The sequence below is a fragment of the Crocuta crocuta genome, unplaced genomic scaffold (assembly GCF_008692635.1).
Source record: "Crocuta crocuta isolate KB4526 unplaced genomic scaffold, BGI_CrCroc_1.0 scaffold50, whole genome shotgun sequence".
NCBI lineage: Eukaryota > Metazoa > Chordata > Mammalia > Carnivora > Hyaenidae > Crocuta > Crocuta crocuta.
In genome coordinates this window covers 3,408,584-3,422,050 of record NW_027527428.1, presented here as the reverse complement: position 1 = coordinate 3,422,050, position 13,467 = coordinate 3,408,584, and the positions used below count along the sequence as shown (strand labels likewise).

General features: G+C 43.0%; 1 protein-coding gene across 1 annotated transcript in view; it reads left to right on the top strand.

Annotated features, from left to right (window-relative positions):
* The first annotated feature begins 9,252 nt into the window (after nt 1-9,252).
* The window catches only part of RNF157 (ring finger protein 157), a 58,076-nt gene continuing 53,861 nt past the window's right edge, over nt 9,253-13,467 (top strand). Inside the window, exons 1-2 of the mRNA XM_077756210.1 lie at nt 9,253-9,310; nt 10,477-10,595. Coding sequence (XP_077612336.1) covers nt 9,253-9,310; nt 10,477-10,595 — 177 coding nt within the window. The remainder of the gene's footprint in view (nt 9,311-10,476; nt 10,596-13,467) is intronic.

Genomic DNA, 13,467 nt, shown 5'->3' with positions numbered 1-13,467 from the left:
TAAAACCCCTAAAAGAAGACATGGGAGAAAATACTTACTTGATTCAGAATAGGGAGAGTTCTTTGATACAGCACCAAAAGCACAATCCAGAAGAGAAAAAACTAGTACATTGGATTTCTTCAAAATTAAGCATGTTTCTGTTTCAGAAAACATCAAGAAGATGAAAAGACAAGCCATCTTCTGAAAGAAAATATTTGCAAAACACATAGATAAAGGATTTGCATCCGGAATATATCAAGAACTTTAACAACCCAGTTTTATTTATTTTTTAATGTTTATTGATTTTTGAGAGAGAGAGAGAGACAGAGCGCAGGTGGGGAAGGGATAGAGAGAGACACACAATCTGAAGCAGGCTCCAGGCTCCAAGCTGTCAGCACAGAGCCCGACGCAGGGCTTGAACCCACGAACCGTGAGATCATGCCCTGAGCTGAAGTTGTATGCTCAACCAACTGAGCCACCCAGGTGCCCCTAACAACAGTGTTAAGACAACCCANGAGCCGAAGTTGGACGCTTAACCGACTGAGCCCCCCAGGCGCCCCTAAGGTAGAGTCCAAGAAAAGATTGCGCCTTCGCCAAGAGGAGTTCTGCTGACAGCTCTTGAGATAAAATGCTCTGTATTCCCCCTCCTCCCAGAAATAAACGTGATTCATTGAACTTGAAGCAAAGGTGGGGGGTATCCAGATGAAAAGGTACAGCAGGTGGTTATTAGATTTGGACTGAAACTCCAAAGAAAGATCTGAGGAAAATGTTTGGGAGTCGCATGGGGGACCAGTGTGTATTGATTGCCCGATGGGCCTGACACAGTCCTTTGAAAGACGCATTACTATCCATTTTACAAATAAAGAAACCGAAGCTCAGAAGAGTTCAATAAGTTGTCCCAGGTCATATAGTGGTAGAAGGCAGCACCCGGAGCAAATCGAAGGGGGCCTTATGTCAGAGCCCCTGCTTTGGTTCTGAGAGGAAGAGGGAGAAAGGATGAAAGTAAAGGAGAGACCTGAGCCCTTAGAGACACGTCTGTGTTTGTGGGCTGCACGAAAGCATGAAGCAAGCGGTAGGTAAGAAGAGACTCGGGACTCTGAGGGTTTGGGAAGCCAAGGGACAGAGAGCCTCAGAAGCGAGTGTGGAAGTCTTCTGAGCGTTCGTAAGGCATTTTTGTTTTTAAGGGTTTTTAAGTTTTTTGATTTTGAGAGAGAGTGACAGTGAGCAGGGGAGGGGCAGAGAGGGGGAGAGAGAATCCCACTAGGCTCCGCACTGTTAGCACAGAGCCAGACATGGGGCTCAGGCTCAAGAACTATGGGTCATGATCTGACCCAAAGTTCAGAGTTAAACGCTTAACCGACTGAGCCACCCAGACACCCCAAGGTGTTGAAGCTTTTGTGATGCTGAAGGATTTTGAGGGGGTGTCACAAAGTAGAAGGGAGACAGGTGAAGGAGTCAGGTTTGGTCCCCTGAGAAGGGCGGGAAGGCTTGGATCTGTCGATGTGTGCCTTGCTCTAAATATTGGAAAGCCACTGTTAAAACTATATTGTACTCAGGGGCACCTGGCTTGCTCTGTCAGTAGAAAGTATGCGACTCTCAATCTCAGGGTGGTGAGTTTGGGCCCCACGTTGGGCATGGAGCCTACTTCAAAGCAAAACAAAACTATATTGTACTCAAACCAAACACTTCACTCTGCTCATTCAGAATAGAATAGAGTCCAGAACTAGGTATATATAGCATGATAAAAATAGATTTTCAATTTAGTGGGGAAATGGAATATTCAGTAAATGGTGTTAGTAAAGTTTCCTGTTTGGGAAGAAAAAAAATTAACTCCTTATCCCACACATCCCGTAAGGACAAATTCCAGATGTAAAAACAATCAAATAGCCACAGCAACAATACCCAGGCGGGGAAAAAAAAGCAAGCAAGCCATGTAAACCAGAAAGGAGAGAGTGTTTATCAGTAGGGAACCAGTTAATTTAAATCTGGGCACTCAGTGGGAATATAGTGTAATGGTGAAGAGTACACATAGGAACTCTGGAATAAAAATAGCTGGGTTTGGGACCTAACACTGCCTCTTACTAGCTGTGTGATCCTGGACAAATTACTTGCCCTCTCTGTGCATTTACCATCTCTTCTAAAATAAAAAAGTTTGTATCACCTACCTTATATGGTTATTGTGAGGAATAACCTGGGTAGTATTTGTTAGTACAGTGCTGATATAAATAGAGGAAGTAAGTCCTCGATATGAGGCTATTATGAGATATTTTTATGTAGTCATAATAATGAGTTTGATTCATAAGTACAGACACGGAAAGATGCCTACAGTACATTAGGCAAAAAAAAGGAACTTCCAGATCAATATGTGTCATTATTCCAATTAAATTAAAAAACAAACTAAAGTAGGGGCGCCTGGGTGGCTCAGTCGGTCAAGCGTCTGACTTCTGCTCAGGTCATGATCTCACAGTTTGTGGGTTCAAGCCCTGCGTTGGGCTCTGTGCTGATAGCTCAGAGCCTGGAGCCTGCTTCAGATTTTGTGTCTCCCTCTCTCTCTGACCCTCCCCTGCTCATGCTCTCTCTCTCAGAAATAAATTTCTGAATTTATTTCATTTCTCTCTCAGAAATAAATAAAACATTTAAAAAAAAAACCTAACTAAAGTAAAACAGAAAATCTGAATGTGTTTATATATGTGTAGGAAATTCTGGAAGACCACAAACCACTTGTTAATAGAGGAGTTACTTCTCAGAGTTGAGTTGGATGATCACTTTTTAAATTTTGTACTTCTGTGTATTTTTGTTTTTTATCTTCTGCAAAGCAGATGTTTTACTTGTGTAATTAAAAAAAAATTTTTTTAACGTTTATTCGTTTTTGAGAGACAGAGTGCAAGTGGGAGAGGGGTAGAGAGGGAGGGAGACACAGAATCTGAAGCAGGCTCCAGGCTCCGAGCTGTCAGCACAGAGCCCGGCAGGGGCCTTGAACCCTCGGACTGCGAGATCATGACCTGAGCTAAAGTTAGACGCTTAACTGACTGAGCCACCCAGGCGCCCCTTACTTGTGTGACTTTAAAAAAGATTTTATTTTAAGTAACCTCTACACCAACCATGGGACTTGAACTCCCAGCCCCACCACCTAGAGTCGTGTGTTCTACCCACTAAGCCAGCCAGGTGCCCTTTGTAATTTTTTAAATGAATAAAAGCATAAATAACAAGAGTAGTGCTGTAGCATTGGGAATTGAGTCGAACAGTTAGAGATGTTTGAAAAAATTTTGTTACTGTTCTTTTTCATTTTTGTGACCCAAAGCTTAGAGTATGTTATTGAAGTATTGTGTAGATGAAGATTTTTCAAATACATGGAAATGTAGGAGGATTCCCATAGTCAATTTTCTCATATTTTAATTTTGTATAAAGTTTTAATTTTATTATTTATTTATTTATTTATTTTAATGTTTTACTTATTTCTGAGAGAGAGAAACAGCATGAGCAGGGGAGGGTCAGAGAGAGAGGGACACAGAATCCAAAGCAGGCTCCAGGCTCTGAGCTAGCTGCCAGCACAGAGCCGGACGCGGGGCTCGACCCCATGAACCGTGAGACTGTGACCTGAGCCGAAGTTGGACGCTTAACTGACTGAGCCACCTAGGCTCCCCTTTAATTTTATTTTTAAAGTTATTTTTTTATTTATTTACTGTTTAAAATATTAATTTTTGAGAGAGGGTTGGGGAGGGGCAGAGAGAGGGAGACAGAGGATCTGAAGCCAGCTTTGCTCTAACTGTAGAGAGCCGGATGAGGAGTTTGAACTCATGAACTGGGAGATCATGACCTGAGCCAAAGGTTGATGCTTAACCTTGAGCCACCTAGGCGCCCCTAAAGTTATTTTTAAGTACAATTCCATTTCTTGCAATAATCAAACATGTATAGCTCCATTAAGTTGAAGATTAATATTTTTCACTTATGGGCAGGATGTTTGTTTTACATGACAGCAATAAAAATTCAAAAAGAAGGAAGATTGCCTATAGATCTTGTGATAAAAACTCCCACTTAGCCTAAGATAGAGGCTAAAACCCCAAATACATTTTACTTTATCATTTACTTCACACATATTATCAAAATTTTTTGCTTGCTCAACATCTTTGAGTTTTGTTTTATAAAATATAAAGTTTCTATGACTTGAGTTTAAAATCTTTGATTTGCAGTGTGCCCTTANAGAGCCCGATGCGGGGCTTGAACCCACGAACCGTGAGATCATGACCTGAGCCGAAGTCAGACGCTTAACCAACTGAGCCACCCAGGCACCCCTAAGCCTGGTTCTTATAGGCAGACATATTTCAGTAATTTCACAGATTTGGAAAATAAGAATTTTTCTTATTTATTTTTTAAAATCTTTTTTTTTAATGTTTTTTATTTTTTATTTTTGAGACACAGAAAGAGATTGCTTACAAGCAAGGGAGGAACAGAGAGAGAGGGAGATACAGAATCTGAAGCAGGCTCCAGGCCCTGAGCTGTCAGCACAGAGCCTGGCACGGGACTCAAACCCACGAACCATGAGGTCATGACCTGAGACAAAGTCAGGTGCTTAACCAACTAAGCCACCCAGACTCAGTTTTCATTTTTTAAGATTTTATTTTTACGTAATCTCAACCCCTAACATGGCCTCAAACTTATAACCCTGAATTAAGAGCCACATACTCTAGAGCCTGAGCCAGGCAGCCCCCTTTTTTTAAAATTAAAAAAAAAGAGTGGGGCACCTGGGTGGCTTAGTCGGTTAAGCGTCCGACTTTCGCTTGGGTCATGATCTCGCGGTTCGTGGGTTCGAGCCCCGCGTCGGGCTCTGTGCTGACTGCCAGCTCAGAGCCCGGAGCCTATTTTAGAGTCTGTGTCTCCCTCTCTCTCTGACCCTCCCCTGCTCACGCTGTCTCTCTCTCTCCTTGAAATAATTAAAAATATTTTTTAAAAAAATTTAAAAAAGTTTATGTTAACATATAGGGAACCCATATGATTAAGGTGCACAATGTGATTATTTGATAATATGTATATCTTATAAAAGGCATCCACAGTTGAAGAAAAATGGGAAGTGGGTCTAATTGTCCTTTATTGTGTGATGTTATAGTTCATAGAAGTTTGGTGGCAAATATCAGAATATCTCATTGGACCAGATGTAAACTTTGGAATCAGTTGAACAATATTTCATTTCGCTGCGATGTTAGGGTATGACCTAACAGCTTAAATTCACTAGGTAAATTATTTAAGATAGTGAATTCTAACAGGTTTTTCTCTTTGTGCACATGAGAAACAAAGAGTTATATTTTCCTTTGTGGACAGTTGAAGTCAATTTATTGATTTGGGCTCTTGGTTCAAAAGTTGTCTTTGATGGGGTGCAAGTCCTTCAGTGCCATACAACTTCCTTTGGAGTTACTCTGAAGTTTTTGTAGAGGCAGAAAGTGTTGATAGTGGCAAAGATTAAACCAGATGGTGAGGAATAGTGTCTGGAGCTGTGCTTTCTACGCTGGCAGCCATTAGCCTCATGTGGCCGCAGAACACTTGAACGTGGCTAGTTCAGGGGCGCCTGGGTGGCTCAGTTGGCTGAGCGTCCAGCTCTTGGTTTCAGATCCGGTCATGATCTCACGGCCCCATGTCAGCTCTGTGCTGACAGCGTGGAGCCTGCTTGGAATTCTCTCTTTCTCCCTCTCTCTGCACCTCCCCTGCTTGCTTGCTCACTCTCTCTCTCAAAATAAATCAGTAAACATTAAAAAAAAAAAAAAAAGAACCTCACTCGTCCAAATTGAGATGCACTGTAAACAGTGGGAAATATACACCAGATATTGAAGACTCCATACTTTAACAAAAAAAAAAGAATGTAAATAGCTTGTTAATAATTTTTATACTGATTGCATGTTGATAGAAACATTTTGGATATATTGGGATATTGGGATATCCAATACTGGAGTAAATAAAATATATTAAAATTAATTTTGCTTTTTAAAAAATGTGGCTGTTAGATCATTAAAAATTACATATGGGGCTTGCATTTTTGGCTCATGTTATATTTTTATTGGACAGCCCTGATCTGGAGGAACAGCACTAGTGTAATTTTCTTCCCTTATAAATAATTTTACGTTTTGCCTGGATGCCTTTTTTTCTTTAATATTTTTTTCCTTTAATCCTGAACTTGAATTAGTGTTGGCCATTCTGGACCAAACCTTATTATTTTTTCTTTTCTTTATTGTAGTGAAAATTATGTAGCATTGAATTTATTATCTTAGCCACTTTCAGGTGTACAGTTCAGTAGTGTTAAGATCTCTAGAACTTTTTCTTCTTGCAAAACAGAAACTCTATACCCATTAAACACCATTTCCCCCTTCTCTCTCCCACGCATGCTTTGTGTTTTAAATATAATGTTGGAGATCTGTGTATGACGTATCTTCTTTTTCCCCTGTTACTGAGATCTCATTGACATATATCATTGTAGAAGTTTAAGGTGTACAAACTGATGATATGACATCTGTCTGTCTTTTAAAATGATTACCACAAGATATATCTTCTTAAAGCCCACAAAGAATTTGAATATGAATTCTGGTTAAGAAATTCTAGCTAACTCATAATGAAAAACTTGCAGTTTATCCATTAGTCATATATGTTCCTATTAGCAAACAGGCAAAGTGTTTTAGCATAGTTCTTTTCCCCTAGTGTTTTTGGTTTTAGAGCGTAGTTCCTGCTAAAAAGTACGCGTGTGCGCAAGTATTCCAAAAGGCATCTTTTCCAGGGACCGTTAGTGTGTTAGGTTACTGTCTGCTAATGCGGTGGCAGTGCATGACTGTGCACTGATTTGTCCCTGTAGACAGCTGGGGCAAGCGACACAAAGCTTTATCCAGGCCGCAGATGGCAGGTTTGCCTTTTCTCACTAGTCTAACTAGGGCACATTATTACAGTGGTCCATTCAGAGAAGGAACAAGCAAAATTTTGGTTGCTTTCAGCATATTATTATTATTTTTAATGGATAAGGTATTTGTACTTTAAGTGCACCAAGGGAGATCATCTTTTTTCTTAAGCTTATTTATTTTTGAGAGAGAGATAGAGAGCCTATGTGTATACAGGGAGAGGGGGAGGTGCAGAGAGAGAGAGAGAGTGAGAGCGTACCGTCAGCATAGAGTCCGGTGCAGAGCTCGATCCCAGGAACCGTGAGATGGTGACCTGAACCAAAACCAAGAGTTGGACACTCAACTGGCTGAGCCACCCAGGCGCCCCTGGAGATCATTTTTTTAAAGGAATTTTGCTCCGACTCTTCTACTGAAATGAAAAGTCCTTGTTTCATCTGTGAAATAGTCACCTAATTTTAAATCTGTGTATATTTGTGCTCTTGATTTTTAATGGAAAGCAAAACTGAATTAGCTCTACCCTACTTTCTTAGTAATTTCTTCTCTTTTAATTTTATGGCAAAAAAGGCATTTCCAAGAAAACCCTGTCACCGTCTTTAACCCTTTACTCTCCAAGCCATCAGTGCCTTTCTCTTGCTAGGATAATCACTACCATCTGTAAGTTGATTATCTGATTTCATTGTCCCCACACCCCTCACCGTACGGTCCACAGGTAGTAGAAACTTGGTGTGTGCCCTACTGAACCCTACAGTACAGTTCCTGACACCAAACCTTCCTCTCTCCATTCTTTATTCATGACTGGGGCAAGCCATCCATCAGTGTAAAATCTTTAACTTTTTATTTATTTTATCATCTTTATTTATTTAATTTCTTTCCCCAGCGTGGGCTTCGAACTCCTGACCCAGAGATCAAGACTTGCACACTCTCCCGATTGAGTCAGCTAAGGTGCCCCAAAATCTTTAACTTAAAACAATTTTTCTTTTAATTTTTTTTTTTCTGAGAGAGAGAGAGAGAGTGTGAGCAGGGGAGGGTCAGAGAGAGAGGGAGACACAGAATCCGAAACAGGCTCCAGGCTCTGAGCTAGCTGTCAGCACAGAGCCCGATGCGGGGCTCGAACCCACAAACCGCGACAACATGACCTGAACTGATGTCAGATGCTTGACCGACTGAGCCACCCAGGCGCCCCCCAAAATCTTTAACTTTTAAAATTGCAGCTAATGGATGATAAATATGTAATCTCCAATGTATAGAAAATATACTTTGCTAAGGTTCAACAGTAAATGACTTAAATAAACTATTTGAGATGGCTGCTTCTACTTAAGGCGACTGGGCACCTCCCCCCTCTATAAATTATGCACTTGGAAAGTAGGCAAGCCATAAATAATTGATAATTAAGCTCTCCCACATGATGAATTGCACTGTTGCGTCACCGTAGATGGCAGCACTTCGTAGTTTTCACTGTTGGTGGGTAACTCGCATGAGTTCCTCAGTGATTGCTTTGCTTTTGGCTGTTCTTTCTCCCAAAGAATGTTTTCCTGCTTGTTGTTTAATTAAAGAATCGCCTCACTTTGTGGTGTGATTTTTATCTACATTGCCTTGTGTAACAAGTGTTTCTAGACTAAAGCTCCATGTGAAGAAAAGCCCCCAAATGGATATTTGGTTCCATTTTTCTGTTAGAATTTGCTTCTCTGCCTTCCTTCCTATGGCTTCTCCCCAGCTGAAAATGCTGAATCTCCTTGTGTTTAGTTCGCTGTAAACCTTCAGCAAAAATTGAAACTGGCTTAGAAAATGTGTCGATACTCTTGCTGTGTGACAGATAACGACGAAGCCTCTCACCATTTCATTTGTTCTTTGAATTCATCCGGGAATTAGGGTATGTGAGGAGAGCCTGACAGGGCGTGCTGGGGGATAAATCCTTCCCTTCGCATGGCTTACCTTCATGGGATAATTAGATTCTAGAAATTTGGGTTAGGGGCACCTGGGTGGCTCAGTTGGTTAAGCGTCCGACTCTCGATTTCAGCTCAGGGTGTGATCTCACAGTTCCGGGAGTTCGAGCCCTGCATCAGGCTCCTTGCTGACAGTGGGTGGAGCCTGCTTGGGATTCTCCCCTCCCCTCACCCCTGCTCTTTCTCCTCTTAAAATAAGTAAACTTAAAAAAAAACCAACAACAGTAATTTGTGTTCGGAGGCATTCACTTAAGTCGAAGTTGGAAAGTCTTCCCAGATGGAATTTGCGGTGTTACCTAAGCCTCCCTTGGTGACTTATCAGTGCCATCGTGTCCTGGCACAGCTCGTCCGCTTGTCTGCATGAGGAAGATGGGGTTCTGACCCTGACTACTGATTGCCTCTAGCTACTGTAGTGTTAAGTATCCCTGCTTCCTGGTGAGTCAAGGTGGGGCAAAGACATGACTGATGCCCCTGAAACCCTGGCCATTCGCACTGTTAGTAAACTTGGGACTGAGGGTGTGTGTTTTGGGTGTGTGCACGCACAAGTATCTTTTCACAGTGCTAAACTATTGTCCTGTCGAACTCCATAATCTATGGGTAATTGGTAGGTAAAGCCAAGGACAGCTGTATTTTTTAAAAATGTTTATTTATTTATTTTGAGAGAGAGTGAGAACACAAGCGTGAGAGCAGGGGAGGGGCAGAGAGAGTGGGTGAGAGAGAATCCCAAGCAAGCCCTGCGCTGTCAGCCCAGAGCCCGACGCAGGGCTCCATCTCCTGAACTGCAAGGTCATGACCTGAGCCGAAATCAAGAGTCAGACACTTAACAGACTGAGCCACGCAGGGCGCCCCCAAGGACAATTGTATTATTTAACTTCATATTTCCCTGTTAACAGTCATTCTGGGGTGCCTGGGTGGCTCAGTCGGTAAGCGTGTGACTTTAGCTCAGGTCATGATCTCACAGTGAGTTCGAGTCCTGCGTGGGAGGAGCACGAGTCTTGCTTTGGGTGAGCCTTGCTTCTCCCTCTCTCTTTGTCTCTCTCACTCTCTCCCCCTTCGTGAGATTCTCTCTCCCTCTGTCTCCGCCTTCACTCACTTGTGCCCTCTCTCTCTCAATAAAAACAACAACAATCATTTTGAAGCAAATATGAAAAAGAAAGAGCCTTCATTGTAGAGGGTTACGGAAGTATGTGTGTAGTGGCAGGCGGATACTGAGTCTTGTATAACTAGGTAGGAGCTGGCTGAGGAAAATCTGGGCAGAGAAATGTATGTGTGTGTATACATGCTGGTACCTATAGTTACGGTTCCTGAATATACGAGGATAGAAAATAACCACTTTGAATTTAAGAGGAAAAAAACCAGGAACAAAGTACATATCTATTTCCATTGATGTGCATTGTGGGGCCTTCTGGTCCCTTGGCTGATGGTGCTGTAGACAGGTCATAATAAGGGCTCAATTAATAATGTTAAAAGGAAAATTCATCAATTTATGGTGGGTAACTTGGGTTCTCACTGCTCTGATTTTGCTTATTTTGTGCCACTGTCGCAGATCGAGAGGAAATTCTCTTGGGGTTAACAGTTGTGCTAATTATCTGTTTGAAAGGGAAACAGTTTTTTGAGCCAGTTTTTTTATTTGCTTCAGTTTGACCGGTTTCTGTTTGATGTTTCTGTGTCCCCCTGTCCAGGAAGCTATTTCGCCAGCCACTTCATTATGGGAGGAGAGAAGTTTGACTCCACGCATCCCGAGGGTTACCTGTTTGGAGAGAACAGTGATCTGAACTTTCTGGGGAACAGACCAGTAGCGGTATGGTGGTAACCTGTTTATTTCCACGTGCGGCCTCAGTGCCCCACACGACCGCGCGTGATTACTGGTTCAGCAGCGTCCGGTGTGCAGTGAGAGGGGCCCTGGGAGCCAGACCACAGCCCCTCGGCTGGCGTGGGGTCTTTAGTCACCGGAGGCTGACCCTCTGGAAAGGCTGCTGGAGTCTGCCTAAGGGAGGAGGGTGTCTCCCGGGCCCCGGCTGTCCTAAAGATTCTGGTCTCTGTTAAACGCCACCTCCGCACACAGCCTCTCCCAGCTCTGCCAGTGCACCCTCACCTCGCTTTTTCTCTTCTGCGTAGCACTTAACACCATGTAAGCTTGTATTTCTCTGTCCCGCCCTCTGCTTATTACCTGCCCTCCCCTTTTGGAAGGTCAATTTCACGGGTCAGGGACTATTTTTACTTTTGCATCCCAGCACCTAGAACAAAGCCTGATACATACCGACAGCCCTTAAAGAGCTGTTGAGTGAATGAATGACTGACCAGGTTTCCTGTATATCTGAATTGATACTAGGCTGTGTCCCTGTTCATGGAGCTCATTCCATAAACTAATGGAGCATCTACTCTGCACCCAGCATGAGGCTTTGGAAAAACAGCTGCTGTATGGCTAGTGAGTGACTAAGGAAGGCCCCAGAGACTTTTCAGACATTATTCCTAATCTTCATAAGAACCACCTGACAGACGATACATTATTATTATTTTTTAAGTAAGCTCTATGCCTAATATGTGAGGCTTGACCTCATGACCTCAAGATCAAGAGTTGATGCTCTGTTGACTGATCCATCCTGGTGCACCAGAAGATATATTATTAATTCCATTAAAAAAATTGTTTTAATGTTTATTTATTTTTGAGAGCAAGGGAGACAGAGCTCAAGTGGGGGAGGGCAGAGAAAGAGGGAGACACAGAATCTGAAGCAGGCTCCATGCTCCAAGCTGTCAGCACAGAGCCTGACGCTGGGCTTGATCTCATAGACCATGAGATCGTGACCAGAGCCAAAGTCGGACGCTTAACTGACTGAGCCACCCAGGCGCCCCCGTTATTAATCCCATTTTATAAGCAAGAGAACTGAGGTTCCAAGAAATGAGCTTTGATAATAGCTAGTATTTAAAAGTACATACTCTGTCCCAGGCACTGTTCTAAGTGTATTTATATAAAGTTTCCCAAACTCAAATAACTAGGTTGGCCTGGCCACAGGTCAATGACCTTTCCACACCTTCTTGCTTCCAAAACCCCTGCCTTCCTCCAGAAACTGCTGGGTCGGTGGGGTAGATGAAATGCAGGAACGGATGTTTAAATCGCTGGAGGGGTCTGAAGTGATCCGATGCTATGGGGCTTGAGAGCCAGAGGAGAAGGGCAAGGGCAGGCCGCCTGAGAAAGGGTGGAGGGGGGCGCCTGGGTGGCTTAGTCAGTTAAGCGTCCGACTTTGCTTGGGTCATGATCTCGCGGTTCGTGGGTTCGAGCCCCACGTCGGGCTCTGTGCTGACTGCCAGCTCAGAGCCTGGAGCCTATTTCAGAGTCTGTGTCTTCCTCTCTCTCTGACCCTCCCCTGCTCACGCTGTCTCTCTCTCTCTCTCTCCTAGAAATAAATTAAAAAAAAAAAAAAAAAGAAGGGGTGGAGGGTGTTGAGCAAGCCTTTGGAGAGGGCTGGGCTTTCACCAGATGGGTGGGGAGGGGCCTTTCCAGGGGTGAAGGGCAGAGCACAGGCCTGAACGCATTCCCATTGTGGAACCAGCAAGCATTTACTGAGCCACTGCTGTGTGCCAGGTACTGTGATAGGCGCTGGGGCTACAAAGCTGAAGTGAGCATGCTCTGTTCCTCCCGGGAACAAACAAGGAAGCCAGTTGTTTCCTGGTGGCGAGACAGGCCTGGAAGTAGGTGGGGCTGCCTTACCCCCAAGGCTTTTGACCCTTTCCTGTAAGCTGTGGGGAATATTGAAATCTTTTAGGTAGATAAGTGACCTGGAGGAAAAAAAAAATTTTTTTTCTTTTAGGAAGTTTTATCCGGTAACTGGCTCCCATCTTGAGCTCTAGTTAAAAAACGTATTTTGATGATTGTTTTTCACTGTTGTCTCCCTTTCTGTCTGGAGTGACCCCCTTCCCCTAATTCACACTCCAGGAGTGCTTTCAAAATACCAAGTCCTTCCTGCTTCGCATTCAGCTGCACCAACTCGCCAAATGTGGGCTCTCTGATTTTGTTACTGCTGCCTTAGCAATTAGAGTAGAAGGATCTTTGGTTTTTTGTTTTGTTTTTTGATTTTTGGGGTTTGTTTTGTTGTTGTTGTTGTTGTTGTTTTTTGACGGAGACAGGTGAGAATTCCTCCCTGGAGGGAGTCAGCTCATGCTTGAAAAATGGCCCTTTCTTCTTATGAAAATTACTTCCTTTCTTTTTTCTGTCCTCTTGTGTCAGAATAGTTTATTATCATTATTATTATTTTAATTTTGACTTTCTCAGACCATAAGGGTTATTTTAAAAAATAACTACTTCTTTTGGTTCATACTGAGGTTTCTTCTGGCTGGAAGGCTCCTGGTTCAGCTGCCCTGTGCTTCTCTGTGAGCCTGTGAAGGACTGAGCTCTTCCCAAAGCCCTAGAGAGCAGTCCTGACCTTAAGTTTGGGGCTTTTTCTAAAAGAATATTGACATTTTGATTGTTGTTTCTACGTAGTCATCATTACATATGCTTTATGTTGTAAGAGTGGGTGTCTTCAGAAGATATCATAATTTCAGGTTAATAAAGTAAATCAGAGTAACTTCAGATATATATAGAAATAAGGTATACAGGGGACACCTCTGGGACTCAGTGGTTTAAGCATCCGACTTTGGCTCAGGTCATGGTCTCACGGTTCGTGAGTTTGAGC